Genomic DNA, 16,474 nt, shown 5'->3' on the forward strand with positions numbered 1-16,474 from the left:
TCTGTCCCTGCCTTAAAAACAAAAGTATATATTTTCCTTCCAGATCAAGTTGAAATTTTCAAATATCACCAATTTGGGTACTATTCTCTATTTTTATTGCTCATACAAAATTGGTTGTCTCCTTTATTTTAACACTGTCTACTTATATTACCTTTATGGTGTCTGGGAATAGTACTCATGAATGACACTGCATCAAGTGATTAGTAACTATTTCTGTCTTTTTACTTCATTGGACTATGATCTTCTTGATAATGTATCCCAGATTTTATTTTCAGGTTTTGACACCTACTATACACTTCATAACCTTTTTTAATAATTTTTTTTAGACTTGATCACATTGAAAGAATGAGTAAACAAATGATCAGATAAAAATATAATAAATTTAAGTTATTTTTGTGTATATTAATGTGTAATTTTAATATCCATAATTCCTCTGGCCTTATTTGTAAGCTCTTCTTAACATTCCTTTTGGGAAGTGTAACTTTTATATATTGATTAAATTCCATACACAATAAAAGTGACTGTGCTGAGTAATAAGTATATTTAAATAACTGCATATATCAAGCAAGAAAATATATACAAAAATTTGTGTTAACCTTACTTTAAAAAAGTGAGGTCCTTTGGATTCTGATGATGTGATAAAAAGTGCTTATGAATGTTATCCATGAATAGAGTTCAAAATCCACATTATGTAGTAGATGGGTTGGAATGATTAAATAATAATTTTTTTAAAGTTTAGTAGGTTTCAAAAAGGTGTACTTGAAGTTGAGTAAGCAAATGAATTTTGGTTGGATTACATTGAAAATGAGGGGAAATATCTAGAAAATAAAATACATAGTACACAGGATTCTTAAGAATAAACCATGAAAGATAATGCTGATTGACAAGCCAAGTTGCTTTATATGAGGCTTAAGGGATAAAATTCATAATATGTAAACATTTTAAACATGGAAATGGCTTTAAGTAGAAAATTAAAATCCTCTGTTACGCAAACTGCTCTAAGCACTTAATGTATCCAAGACTGAGCAATAAATCTTAATTGAGAATATTTAGCTCAACAATGGATAACTGGAATGTTGATTTGTATTTAACAGAAACAAAGTTATTCAGCCTAAACTGCCTGAAGGCTCCAATTACTTAGTCTTCAGTGATACAGGGTCCTAAAATGCCAAGTTGGGTGTTTTGATAAGATTATGATGCACTTCTATTTCAAGCATGTCACACATATGGATTTAACAACAAACAAGGGAAATCCAGTGAATTACAACATGAAAACAATTTCACAAATTAGAAAGTCTAGTATATCAGTGACATTTCTGTTGAAAAGTAGCATTTAAAGATTTGGAAATAGTTAATAGTGAGGTATGATTGGCATAGAGATGGAATTGCTTCTTGTGTTCCCTGGCTGTCTAGAAAAGCTGACTGTTGCATCCTAATTGGGCCTACATTTCTCAGGAGTACCCAGGTTCTGATTTTTTTTTTCCTATACTTTCTACGCTTGAAAGAGTATCAGTTTTATTCCCTGATCTTAGCTTGAGGTCACGCAATTACTACATGAAATCAGCCTCTCTACATATAGCATAATGGTTATGGTTTAATATGGCTTTGGAAGCAGATAAACTTGGATTTGAATTCCACTCTACTATCCATCACAGGCAACTAACTTCTTTCAGTAAGACTCACTTTCTGTATCTATAAAAGAAGGATAAAAAACCCTTCCAGAAATGATTAGTGTGAGGTGATTAATGCAAAGCTTTTTACAAGTGCTTGACATATTCTAAGTGTGTAAAAAGTAGTCACTATAATTATGTTTTTTTTCTTGCCAAAGTGAGGATGGTTCTATTGTATCACGTATCCTAGGCTAAGGATAAGCAAACACAAAGGTTGGGGGTTCATAATGAGAATTCAGGTTCCATAAAGGAGAACGGATAATGATTGCTTTGAGTTGATACTTCCCAGCCTCACCAAAGAGAATATTGTGTTTCCTCTTTAAATCTGGGAAAAATAAATTGTAATCTGATAATCAATATACCCAAAAAGAAGAGCAACTGAACAGTAGCTCCTCCTTTCCTACTCATCTAATTTTCTTAGTGGAAATGGTTTAGAGCATACGGAGGGCAAGTGTTTAAGCCGGAGTTTGCCCAGACAGACTCACCATGAAAAAATAATTACAATAATTTCCTGCAGTGCAAAATATCAGTGCAGCTTGATAAGTAAATAACAAAGTAATAAATTTCCCTACGTATATGTATTTCATGGGTATGGCAATCATGTACGCCAAGAAAAATAGGTTTGTACTTATCTTTTACACATAGCCATGTCTACTCCTGGTACTGGAAAAGTCCATGTTAGAAATCATCTCAGGGGAAGAGTTCTAAGAAAATCTTATCAAGTGGGATTATAATGTCATTAATTCTTGGGATTATTTCCAAGATTCTTCTATATCAAATGTTTCCTTGTGAGACTTAACTTTCATGCTGGAAGAGAACTTTGAATGTCTCCATTTGACTTCAGACTTCCTAGTTGGGTTCTTCTTTTAGCTTGGCAGTAGGGTTAGGCCGAACTTTCAGGGCATAGCATTCCCTGATGGGAACCAAAACAACCCCCTCAGGCAATAAGGACTGCCCTGAGCCAGAAAGACCCCTTGTGAGATTGACTCCAAGATGAGGATTTGACTTTCACTGCCTACTTGCACTTTTCCACCACCTTTACCCCCACACTTTTGCCTATATTTATATAGGAAGTATTTTCAACATTCTGGGGATGATCCTTGATTGCTGGCCTCACTGAGATAAATTTGTTTCTGATTTCATCATCACTCCTTTCTCTGCCTTTGGGTTTTGTCAGTGTTGAGTGGCTCAGCTTGCTCTCTTTGGGACCCCCAGAGCCAGGGGCTTTTGTATCCCTGTGTATTAGCGACAATGCTGTACTAAATAACAGTTCAATTTTATATATAAAACAAACAAAAAAATAGGCCACTTATTTGCATCGCAGCTCTAGGCTCTCCAGAAGAGAAAAAATAAGTAAACAATAGCAAAATAATAATTTTTTTAAAAAGAAAACAATCATCTGAAGTGCTTCAGATTTTGTGAAAAGTAGTAAACAATATGTTTTTGAATATATTTTAGGAAAACAGCTCAAGCACACAGTTAAAACATTGATTTCAAAATATAGTTACTAGGCTACGTAATTTTAACCTATTTATTTATTTATTTGATTGTTTGTTTATTTTGAAGATTTCATTTATTTGAGAGAGAAGCAGGCTTCAGGGATACCAATGTGGGGCTTCATCTCAGGACCCTGGGATCATGAACTGAGCTAAAGGCAGATGCTTAACAGACTGAGCCACCCAGGCTCCCCCCATCTATAACCTATTTTAATCAATGACTATAATAGCTTGAAACTCATATCATTTTACCTGGCCTTCATCCATCCTAAATAAAGAATCTGAAGTGACTGAATATAGATAAGACTTTCCTGCTGTATACTTACAATGATATTTTTTATACTTAATTTATAGATAATAGACTCTCTAGCCTATTGGTATATATCAAAAATTATAATAACATGATCAAAATGAATAAGGCATTACTGTACAAAGAATTTAGTTTTATCTTTACATCCAATACTGAGGACTTGTTGATAAATAGATAAGTTAACCACGTCTATTTTTGCCCTATTCTTTGTTTCTATGAGAAATCTCTGAGGTGCTAAGGAGAGCCAAATGGCCACCAGGTTAGACAGGAGTTGGAGGAGAAAGAGCAAGAGGAACATGTTGAAAAGAACATTTGAAAATAAACTATTTCCAATTTTCCCTCTCTAGCTAGCCATGCTTTTATTTATAAGCAATCCTGTTGATAAAATTCTTACACTCCATGCTTTGAGAAAATTATGGCATAAATATAAATATTTTCTACTCATCAGATAATTGAAGGAAATGCAACATGGACAACACTCAGATCACTTAATATGCACTACTTTCACAAAGTTATCTTACTCAGCTATGCTATATAAATAAATCTTGGATTTATGCAATCATGTAAGAACTTGTTGCTATTGGATAGGAAACAGTGTTCACTTCATTCAGCAAATATTTGTTGAAGATCTACTAACATGTCAGCTTTGAGCTATGAGTTAAGGACACAATGGTAAATAAAACAGATATAATCTCTAACATTGTAGTTTCCTTTCTAGTTGGTAAGCAGTAGTTACTCAAATATTCAACAAAAAAATGGAAGTCTAAAATAATGACAAGAACTATAAGATGAAAGGGTGTTAAGTGTCTATTTTAAGAGACTTCGGCCTTGCCAAGGGAGGTCAGGGAAAGCTTCTTTGAAGAAATAATATTTGAGTTGAAATCTTGCAGATAGGCATACAACTGAGATGGGAGACATTTCTGGGCAAAGGAATACTTTGTTAAAATGTACTGTTAGTGTAAAGAGTCTAAAGTTGAGAGAAGCAAAGAAGGAAATATGGCTGGAGTGGGTAAGTTTGACTCATACTGCAATTCTTTTTAGATAGTAAACTCCATGAGGAAAGGGTCCATATCTCCTGTTTGCCTTATTTCCCAGTAAATTGGCACTCTGTAGGAACACACTTTTTTTTCCTCTTTATTTTAAGAGGCCCACCTACATACAGATCAACGTGTGAATCCTTACTGCATGATTCTGACTCTCTTTCTCATTAGTATGTCATTGCTACAAAGTAAGTATTACATAAAAAGTCATCTTTGTGTCATCCACAATGCTTAGCATAACACCTTAACATTACCCATTTAATGCATGGATTTAGATTTAAGAAAGAGGGGTTATTGTAGAGATGTTTTTCTTTCTCTCTCTCTTTCTTTAAATTTACATGTAGTTATTTCTGAAGCATTCTTAAGGATTGTTTCTTTTTCTCCTCCTAGGCTAAAAAGAATACATTATCATACTTTATATAATAATCTATAGAAACATTTTAAATTCAGTATAATAGTCATTTGCCCAGCCTCCAATCAGAAAGCATGAGTAATTAATGCCAGCTAAATTTTGTTCACTTACTGTTTCTGCTTAATAGAGCTTTTACTAGATTTTATTTAAATACTTATGGAAATTTATGTTTGGATCAACATAGACAATTGCTATATTTGTAGGCACATAGATGAGTGGATAAAATATAAGAAAGTTTGTGTTTAAAAATTGTGATGTTCATTTAACGTGTCAACCTGGCTTGACTATCATCCCCAGTTGTTCAATTAAACACTAATTGAGATTTTGCTGTGAAAGTATTTTGTAGATGTGAATACTATTTGCAGTCAGTTGATTTTAAGTTAAGGACATTATCCTAAAAAAATCTAGGTGGGTTTGATAAAGTTCGTTGAAACGCTGTAAGAGAACTAAGGTTTCTAAGAGTAGGAAGAAATTGTAGCCAAAGTCTACAGTTTAAACTGCTGCCTTAGACTTTCCATCCTGCCAAAGGATTTCAGATTTGCAATCTCATTCCACAAATTCTTGTAATAAATCTCTTTGTATATCTATATCTATATAACTAGACTCTCTCTCTCTTTCTTCCTATCTATCTATTCATCTATCTATCCACATATTCGAGTGGTTCTGTTTCTCATGAAACCCTGAAAGACACACAACTTTCTCCCATCTCCTATTGTAGATAATTTTTCAGAGTCAGCTAGAGAAAAATAACATTAGTGTACACAATTCTTCACAAAGGATGCTTTTACTGTATTTTAAATGAGTAAAAAAGAAAAGCCAAAAATAACCTATGAAACAAAGGCTTAATTTTATAGATAAGAAAACCCAAAACACACCATATTGTCTACATTAATGTGTCTTTACTATCCACGGTCTTTAATGTCATAACTTACTATTCTAAGAAACTTTTGTCTGGTAAATTTGTTTCAACATAATGTTACTGCAAATTTCAGGAATTCCAGATAGCCCATCAACTCTTCAGCCAAAAAGCAACAAATGATACTTTATACTTCAAGATTCTTTGATCCACATTCCCTCAAAATCTTTCTGTATCTACCAATGCAGAATTATATAATGATCTTTACTTAATGCTCTTTACCATGCCTCCAACTGAAACATCTATACCACACCAGACTTCTAAATCTCAATTACTATTTTAATGTTGTTTTTCCCTCTCTGAGACACTGCTAAAACATTGATGACTTAAAGTTCTTCCTCAGTGTGGGAAGTAAGAAGCTCAGCTTTGTCTAAACAACAAGCTGTTTGGGGGATATTTTGAGAGGCCAGTATTTAACATAGAGAAGAGAAGAAAGTAATGACCACTCATATTCATTACCCAGAATTGAGCAATATTAACTTTTATTATATTTACTTTGAATCTTTTTATGAAATATGACCTAAATTTTACTAATACAGTAAACCCTCTTGATAAAGATGAAATTTCACAGTAAAGTCATCATTGTTCCTTCCCAAAGAGAATTGCTATTATAAAATTGGTGTGCACATTTCTAGCTTACCTCTTTCCATTTATTTTATAAATTTACTCATTCAGGAGCAATATATATTAATGTATGTTTCATTTTGTACTTACATAAGTGGTATTATATTGTAAGTACCATTCTGCCAATTACTTTTCTCGCTCAACATTTTTGAGATCTATTTATGTCTTTTCATATATATTTACATACATACCTGTATTTCAGCACATAAACATGCTGCATTTATTTACTCATTCCTCTTTTGATGAAGATTTAGTTTCTTTCTAAATTTTGTATTATTGTAAACAATGACATATTGAATATCTTTGTACTTGTGTGAAGGATATATTCTTGAATATACATAGAGACATATTCTTTAGACAACATATTCTTTAGAGTATGTAAGTGCAGAGTGGCTGGAACATAAGACATTGTATATGTGCCTTTAATTCTAAAAATAGCTCCAAAGGTAGACATTATTATCTCTATTTTAAAGATAATAAAACTGAGCCTTTGAAAAGGAAAGAAGAATGTTTAAAGTTACAGAGTTAGTAGTATTAGAGCAGAGATTCAAATCCCTATATGTTTGGTTCCTAAAACAACTTTTTCCCCAACCATATTGTTCCTCACATACAGCAAGAGGAATGTTTTGTGTGAATGTGATAATTGTTAAGTTGTCCTTAGTTTTTAGGTTCCTGAAGTTCTTTCTCCCTCTTGCACCTTACACCTTGGAGTGGGCATTTAAAGATGGCAAATGATAACGATATGTTAATGACCTACCAACATAGAAATCTTATTCATTGTAGGGAAGTAAAGGAGAAAAGAGGCAGGAGATACTTTCACCTGCTCACTCGTTTCCTCTGTCCATCAAAAATAAAGATATCTGTGGGCAGAAATGTGGTAGAATACGTTGTAGTTAGGATTTCCCACAGAACACCAGGATATCCAGAAACATAAGAAGGGGAAATGATTTGTTACATTTATATATGGACAAGACAGTCTCTCATTCAGCTTTGCAGAGACCAATTTTAGCACCTGGGTAACATGACTAGTTAGTTAGAGTAGAAAGTTACAGAAGGAACTTGTAAGACCTATTTGTAAAGAACTACAAGAAGACGAGGGCACAGTTGTCTTTTTGCTCCAGGGATCATGTTTGGAAGATTTGAGAGAAGAATTGAACTGCTTCGAACCTGTTTACCTCTTAGAACTAGCAGCAAACCAATAATGAGTTGAGTCCTCACATTTACATAAAAATTTGTTCATGTCAGAGGTTCACTTGGTACCTATATTCCTCTGCAAGATTTCTTAGTATTCTACTGTATGTTTATTCTTCACTGAACTCATTCAGACTACCAGTACTGCAGACAATCAAATCATTCAAATTCCAGTCTATTGGACCCAATATACCTTGTATTATTACTCCTGACAGGTTTTATTATTAAAGGCCAGATGTTCCTTTAATAAATTTTCCTCATTCAATCCTCATGGGAACTTTATAAAATAGACTTTTTTGTTTCAATTTTATAGATGAGGAAAGCAAGTACTACCAAGGTAACACTAATTTGCTGAAGGTCACTGAATTAAATTTACTTAATGAAATCTAAAATGATTTAGCTTCTTGTGTCCCTTAAGGAAAAGGGCAGTGTCAAGCCTAGTACAAAACCTGATACTCAATAAATATCTGTACTGAATGAAAGAATGACTTGCAAGCCATACTCATTAACGCTGATTTAAGGCATTGTTTGCAGTGAGATTCTGGATTATTTTGTCTCGCACAAGTTAAAATTTAAAAGTATCCATCTGAATTGATTTTAAAGTGATTTCCAAACTAACAATAACTGATGTGATGTAGACATCTAATATTTGTTGTTGATACTGAATCCTCATTCATATACAGTTAAAAATATCACTTGGTACATAACACCTTGAAGGCCCAACTACAAAGTATAAACAGGTAACACTATTTTTCTTATAAACTCTCTTTTTTTAATAAAAAAGCTGCTAGATTTTTTAAAAATTTATTTTGAGTAGGGGAATGGAATCTCGTATTAATGAAGATAAGGTCTTCCCATTATAGAAACAAGCATATAAATTAATATTTTGATGTAACCTGTGGCTCCCACATTATAGTTTTAGGACTTTATTTGCTCATACTATTTTCATCATACTCACTTTTCCATATTAAATATTCTGAACAATTCTAGATAAGCACTAACTGAATTGCTTGAGTACAAATTAAATCTTTTGTATGGGTCCTAATCTTGTAAAGCCCCTTGTTTCTTTTGTCCTATCATTTTCCACATAGAAGTATTAGCATTTCAATTTGCCTTTAATTTCTAACCCTACCTTGGGGCACCTGGGTGGCTCAGTGGTTAAGCCGCTGCCTTCGGCTCAGGTCATGATCTCAGGGTCCTGGGATCGAGTCCCGCATCGGGCTCTCTGCTCGGCAGGGAGCCTGCTTCCTCCTCTCTCTCTCTGCCTGCCTCTCTACCTACTTGTGATTTCTCTATGTCAAATAAATAAATAAAATCTTTAAAAAAAAAAAAAAATTTCTAACCCTACCTTGAATTCCAATTGTGTATCAAATCCTAGAACAGCCAGTCCAAAGAAAAAAGTTGTTAATATTATCATTTTCTATTAGAGGTTTAGTCTACAGACTACATGAAAAGAATTATTTATTATAAATTTTACTGATAGTAAACCTTTACTGAATGATCACTAGTAAAAATGAACTACTTCAAATAAGGATACTACCACATCTCTAAAATAAGAATAATTGATAAAAAGCTTGATGGTGAATTCATTTTTCTCCAGAATTAAAAATATATTGTATTTAATTCAAAGCAAAATTATGATTTTCTTTTGTATATTCCATTATTTGCATGTAATATGATATCAAAATCTAGGTTCATTAGTTCATTATTGGATTTTTTTTTTTTTTTAAGATACTTGAGGAGCACCTGGGTCGCTCAGTGGGTTAAAGCCTCTGCCTTCAGCTCAGGTCATGATCCCAAGGTAATGGGGTCAAGCTCTGCATCTGGCTCTCTGCTCAGTGGGGAGCCTACTTCCTCCTCTCTCTTGCCTGCCTTTCTACCTACTCTGTCTGTCAAATAAATAAATAAATAAATCTTAAAAAAAAAAAGATACTTGAGATGACAAATAGGCAATGTGATAGTTCCTGCCTCTTAAAGCAATATAAGAAAAAATGAGGAAAGAGTGATTAGAATTTGAAAATAATATATAGATAATAATGTGAAGGATATTTGTGCAAACATATATAACGTATTAACTTATAAAAGAATCTTTGTAGTTAAAATTTTTAAAAAATGTTTTGTGTATATACATCAGAGTTTTCTTCCAGCACCATTGAGTTTTAGCTAATAATTTATTATGGTTAACAAAGGTAGAACAAACCAAATAAACCTACTGCATAGTGAATAAAAACTGTTGAAAAGTAAATACTAAATACTTAAATCATTATAACTATTAATCATGACACAACAATGATAAGGGGAAGTTTTAGTATATTATATTGCCACTGTAACAATGTATCGAGGTATTCACCATTGAAAGTAAGATATTTATTAATTGTATCAAGTTTTAAGTGACTTCAATACAAAAGATACTATAAAAGCTCTCATGTTAAAAGAATTTATCTTCTTATTCACAAAAACAATGTTTCCTCCTTATCCAACATAGATCCAATGGAATCAATGAGATTGAGGAATTCCTGATTGAATTTATATTACTAATCTATAATATTTTCTTTTAGGTTCTAGATCAAAGATACATTTATAGGTGTGTCATATTAAAAACTGCATGATTATTAAAAGGAAAAGAAAAAACCTACCAACTGGTTCCTTCTGATTCTGAAAGAGAATCTTGCTGTTACTGCCGTCCATGTTTGCCATGTTAATTGTGTTTCCATCTGTCCAGTAGAGTTTCCTTAATTTAAGAGATATGAATTAAAAATATTAGAGATAGGCCTACTTGTTAACTAGAAACATACACTGAGGAATAAAGTTAATGTCAAAGTAAATTCTTGGTATAAGATTAATTCTTTTTAAGAAGAGCCCGAATTGTTGAGGCACTTGCTGATGATAAGGTGCATGTTTGCCTGGGAAGAAAGCACCACTCTTTCTTTTTCCTGTCATTGAAGGAAGCAATCAACTCACTTCCTTTGCCCTCCTACATTCACAACTGAAATTTTTACCTATAAATATAGTAAATTACTTTCATTTAAAGTAATGCATCCAGATTGAATCCCCTGGGTTTAGAGAAACCAGATACTAAAGAAGAAGAAAAGTCATTTCAGCCATTCCCCCTGAAAGCACTGGGGAGAAAGTATTTTAACCTTATACAAGCTCTCTACATGGGTACATGAGGATTAGCCAGAAGATGGGAGAATCTGATTTACTTAGCAGTGACAATAACATCAGCACACAGGTAAATATGTTATTAAAACTAAACACATGTAAATATGTTATTAAAACTGGTGTTTGAAATAAAATTAGTGACTTTTCCCTGCATATCCTTTTTTTCTTTTCTTAATTGTTGAACTGTTGTTACTCCTTAGAAACATAAATTAATAAAATCTTGCAATAATGTATAAAAATCTGGCTTTATGCAGATAACAGAAATCTCTAACCAGGGATCTCTTTTACGATTTCCATATTAACTTTTTTTGACTGGTATAGTTGGTATGTTAATTCCTCTAAATTAAAGTTTTTATATCAAATCAGGACAAAAATGTGTGAAATTTTTGGAAAACTTTACAAAAAAATAATCATACTTTACCCCCTGACTGGGTGAGCTGCAAGACACTGTGGCTTATCAATTCCATGGATAATTGAGGTTTTCAAAGAGCCATCTAGTCGTGCTACATTAATTTGTGTTTCATCAAATTCGGAGCTAACCCAGTATAAATTACGTGAGACCCAATCCACTGCTAGCCCTCTGATACTCTGAATATCTGTAAAACAGGAAAGAGAAAATTAAAAGTGAATGAAGTTGCTCATTCTTTTTGACTTTCCAAGTAAGTTATTTTCTGTCTCTGGGAAAATTTAATTTACACTTTAATTTGTTAGCTAAAATTGTACAAGATTGTAATCTCATTCCCTTATCAGCCCTTCTTAAGGCATGAATAATCATTAATGTCTTACTGCTGAGCCATTTGAAAACCTGAAGCAACAATTAGCATTGAAATTACACCAACACTCAATGATTCACTAGTAAACACTTAGGAGCAGACACAGGCAGCAGTCTTATGGGCCAAGGTGACCAAAATTCAAATTAGAATAATAGCTTCTCCAGTTGGTAGCACATCTTTCTAGTTAGGAAAAAGTACTTGTGGGCCGTCAACAAATGGGCTATTTTGTGTTTTAATGTGCCAATTTGTTCCTGAAATGAAATAAAGCAATTCAACTTTCCTAAAAAAATCACCAGAGTCGAACATCTTTCAAAATAGATAATTAGCAGAAATTGACTGAGATATGTCCAAAGAAACAAAATCCTTTTAATATTCCTCCAACATGGATTCTACAGAAATTACTGAAATCTAATTAAGTTTCGATTCAATACAGCCAACATGAATATTTAGATTGTTATTCCTTGATTATTTAATTAGCCATCTTTTAAAAAAGATAGAATTCAGGCTTAAATGAAAGTGTATGTTTTAATTAAAGAAACCAATCAAAATCAAGTATTTAAAATGATGGATTCTATAAAATCTTTTTAACATATTTACTAGAACATCTTTTTAACATGTTACCCTATAAAGTAAGCCAGGGTAGTCCCCAATCAGTGGCACTTAAACAGTCTAATTTGGTTTTATTTTTATTTTATTAAGTTTTATCTGGAAGCATACTGAATCTCTAGAGCTCTTTAGACCAGTGCCACTCAAACTTACAAGACCTCTGGGGATTGTTACAAGGAAGACTTGATTCAGTCGTTCTGAGGAGTGGCCTGACATTCTGCAAGTTCTAACTAGCTCCCAGGCACAACTCCAACGCAGTGGTTTCCACCCACCTACCTCCAGAATCCCAGATCCGCTGTTGCTTAGCTCTTCAAATTGCTATGTCTTCCATTTTTATCATTTTTAAAAGATGCCACAAAGCTAGATTTTCATGTGAATGTGAAAACACCAGATTTATAAAATTTGCTAATTATTTCAAAATGTAAAAGACCAAAATAAGGCGTAGAGACCTGGCAGTTCTGGGTGGGTTGTAACAGTAATGCTGGCACGGTAGGATCCATCGCATGTTTATGTCCTCCAATCCTGACAGAGCCTCCTTTCTGCTCTGAAATCCTCTTCCTACTTCAAAATAACTTTTAGTCACAGTGCCCTGAGGAGATATTCTCCATGTTTCAATTCTCTTCTTATCAACAGTCTCTCCTCTGCAATTTACCTTTCATCATCAATTTACTGGTAAGTTGGTGAATCTTAAATGTGAGTTTTATTTCTCAACCCAATACTCAGAATTTATTTTCATTTTCAGTTATTCTCATCCAGATCCTTTTTCTTGAGAAAAAATAATACAGCACTTCTGTAAAGCTAAACCTGCCACATCTGAGACTTACTCATTTGCCGCACTGACGATATTTACTCCTTCTGTTCCTTCACCCTCTGGACTTAATTGGTTTGCTGCAAGACAGTCTTGCATTTATAATGAGAAGATTTGGCTTCATGTTCTAGGTTGGGTGCCTATTTTTTGTCTTTAATCAAGTCACTTAAATTTCAGCCTCTATTCTTATCAGGAAAATGAGGCTATCTACAGATAATACATAGGATTCCTGTGAGTATTACATTGGATGATACATAGTTAAGCAGTTTAATGCTGGGTTGAGGGGTATTTTGCTAATCCAAGGACGTAACACTTTCTGCATTTTTACCATGGATTGCTTGGCATTGGCAGAAATAACACAATGCATTTTTATTTCCTCTAAAATACATATTCTCCAAAGGTTTTGGTTTTTGTTTTTGACTGTTTTTTCACTGCTCAAAATCCTTCTATTTATTTCTAATTGACTCCCAATCACATGGGCAGAGAATACATTGCACTCCTAAATTGGGAAGCATAGCCAAATGTAGGCAATTAATACCTATTTAGTCCTTATCAATTCTATGGTTTATGCTCTTTTAAATATTTTTCTGTCTTTGAGACTGCAATAGCACACAGTCTTTTTCCTCATCCAACCAAATGATTTCGTTGCTGTCAGGTTTTTTTTCGGACTAGAGAGCTCTGCATCTTGACCTTTGTTTGTCCCAAAGATATTCAATAGCTTCCAACCACTCAGAAAGTGATGTCTAAATTCCTTAGCCTGGTTTTCTGTGCAATCTTAATATAACTACCTTTCCAACTTTATTTCTCAAAATTTTTAACCAATTACCTCACACTTCAGTTATACTGATGTTTTCAGATTTCCAGAGTTGCCCTGACCTTTCTAACCTATAGGGAATTACCTGTACCTCATACCTTACCACATTTCCACTAACCTGAATCACACACAAAAATAAGCAAGCTGTTGGCAGCATCACCCTTCATACACAAAAACCTAATCAATTCCTTTCTATATTCCAGCCAGAAACTTTTCTCTACTTAATAAGACTATATTTGGTCAATTGCTTTGTACTTCACGTGATAGTTATTTGTTGACACATTATTACTCACACATATACTTCTTGAGGGTAGGCTTCTTGTTAATATATCTTTATCGCTCCCTTCCAAAATGTATATAACACTGCTTTAAACATTAATATTTTAAATAAATTGATGAAAAAATTCATGACCATGCATAATCTATAATTTTAAGGATATCTGAGCTGAATTAGAAATATCAGATAGGTCTTCAAGTTCATTCTCAAGAGTAAATATGTATCTAAATACATACTTACCCAATATTAATTCTCATGCTCTTATCCTTATCTTTTGTCTACCCACTGGATTAGAGTTTCTAATTACCAACTTTAATTCTAAAATAAAACTTTTGTCTTTTTTGACCCTTCTTAATACCTACATTGGGTTTTTTTTTTTTTTTTTAGACTTATCTGGTAAATTCACCATAAGAGTGGGAGGGATAAAAAACTGCCATACATTTAGTGAAATTTTTCTTTCCTTGATAAAAATATTGAAATAATTGAAATAATAAAAAACATTGAAATATATATTGAAATCATTCTGACTCAATCTCTGTTTTTAAGAAAGTCAAAGACTTCTTCTTTTTTTTTTTTTAAAGATTTTATTTATTTATTTGACAGAGAGAAATCACAAGTAGAGAGGCAAGCAGAGAGAGAGAGAAGCAGACTCCCCGCTGAGCAGAGAGCCTGATGTGGGACTCGATCCCAGGACCCTGAGATCATGACCTGAGCCGAAGGCAGCAGCCTAATCCACTGAGCCACCCAGGCGCCCTGAAAGTCAAAGACTTCTGAGTAAATTTCTCAAAGGGTTCAATTTTCTATATTGAGGAACCCTTATCTTTTGAACTAAAACAGATTAGATATTTTGAAAAGCCTGTCACTGCGATAATATCTTCTGAAAAATGATAAATTATAACTTTTAAATAATGTATCATGATCACAAGATAGGAAAGTCTCTACATGCTAACACAAACTTGTTTGTTAGCCAAAACATAAAGGAAGGCAAATGAGAATATGGAGGCTGGTGCAGCCATAGGGACAAAAGCCTGGGAAATCAAATCCAATGGTAATCTAGAGATCCATGGATTATTAGTTGCTTAGTGCAAATGGGTTCAGTCTTTAAATGCACAAATACAAGAGAGCTAAGCAAGAACAATACCAGGTATTTCAGGAGGATATACATCATCACTGATAGGTGAATAGGAAAAAAAACAAAAACAAAAACAAAAACAGGAAACCTTCTTGCCTGATTAAAAAGGAGAATAATTTAGTAGTAAAAACAAAATTTATTTTCTCTGTTCTTTCTCTGAATACAGAAAACAAAACACAATAAAACCAAACCAAGCCCAAACCAAACACAAACAGACAAATACTTTAAGCATAGATCTATACTGGTGCAAGAGATTACTAGTTTATAAACAAGATATCCACTGGCTGGGTAGGGGATAATGAAATTCAAGTGATTTCCAGTTTACAGTGACTCCTCTTTCCTCTAGCAGAAGCAAATTCAAATCCTCTATGAAAGAAAAAAAAAAATCCTCAACCCTCGACCTCATAATTTCTCTAGATTAAATTCATTCTCATAGAAAATCAGAACAAAAAAATAAAACAGAAAAAAATGAAACATAAAAGGAAGAGTTATGAGAAAAATCAACAGATTTAAGCCTACAAAGCCTACACGTTTTTACATTATTGTACAAGACAAAAAAAGTGAGTGGACTATTTTAAAGGAAAACATATGCTTTGAAAAATAAGCATAGCCAATAATTTATTGATTTATTTTTAAATATTTATTTATTTATTTTAGAGAGAGTGTGTGTGTATGTGGGTGGGGTGAGAGGCAGAGGAAGCGGGAGAGAGAGACTCTCTAAGCAGACTCCCGACTAAGTGCCAAGCCTAATCCCATGCCCATAATATCATGACTTGAACAGTAATCAAGAGTCAGATGTCCAACCAACTGAGCCACCCAGGTGCCCTGCTAAAAATTAAAAAAAAAAAAAAAAAACCACAAAAACAAAATATTGGAAGACATAATATGAACCAAAAATGGTTTGTAAATAAATATTGTAAACAATATTTTAAAAAGAAGCAATGTATTAAATAGATTAACCAGCAGCTTAGACCTAATTCAGTCAGTAAACTACAAGACAAATTGAAGGAGTTAGCCAGAGCCAACACAGAGAAGCAAAAAGGTTAAATGAGTTGGAAATCAAGCATATTTAGTCAAAGTTTCTGAAGGAGGAAATAGACTAGGTTATAGAAAATGGTGAGAAATAATATTTGAGGGTTTTTTCCTTCCCTGGGCTGATGCAAGATATGATCCCATAGGAGGCACAACAGACCCTTGGTAGCTAAATAAAAACATCGTCATGAAGATAAAGAAAGAATGTTAA

At 33.3% G+C, this 16,474-nt stretch overlaps 1 protein-coding gene across 1 annotated transcript in view; it reads right to left on the reverse strand.

The window, feature by feature from the left end:
* The window catches only part of LRP1B (LDL receptor related protein 1B), a 2,000,743-nt gene that overhangs the window by 609,265 nt on the left and 1,375,004 nt on the right, over positions 1-16,474 (reverse strand). Inside the window, exons 30-31 of the mRNA XM_059166755.1 lie at positions 11,243-11,417; positions 10,296-10,390 (exon numbers count right to left, since the gene is read on the reverse strand). Of these exons, the coding sequence (XP_059022738.1) occupies positions 10,296-10,390; positions 11,243-11,417 (270 nt within the window). The remainder of the gene's footprint in view (positions 1-10,295; positions 10,391-11,242; positions 11,418-16,474) is intronic.

Source organism: Mustela lutreola, chromosome 3 (genome assembly GCF_030435805.1).
Source record: "Mustela lutreola isolate mMusLut2 chromosome 3, mMusLut2.pri, whole genome shotgun sequence".
In the NCBI taxonomy this organism is placed as follows: domain Eukaryota; kingdom Metazoa; phylum Chordata; class Mammalia; order Carnivora; family Mustelidae; genus Mustela; species Mustela lutreola.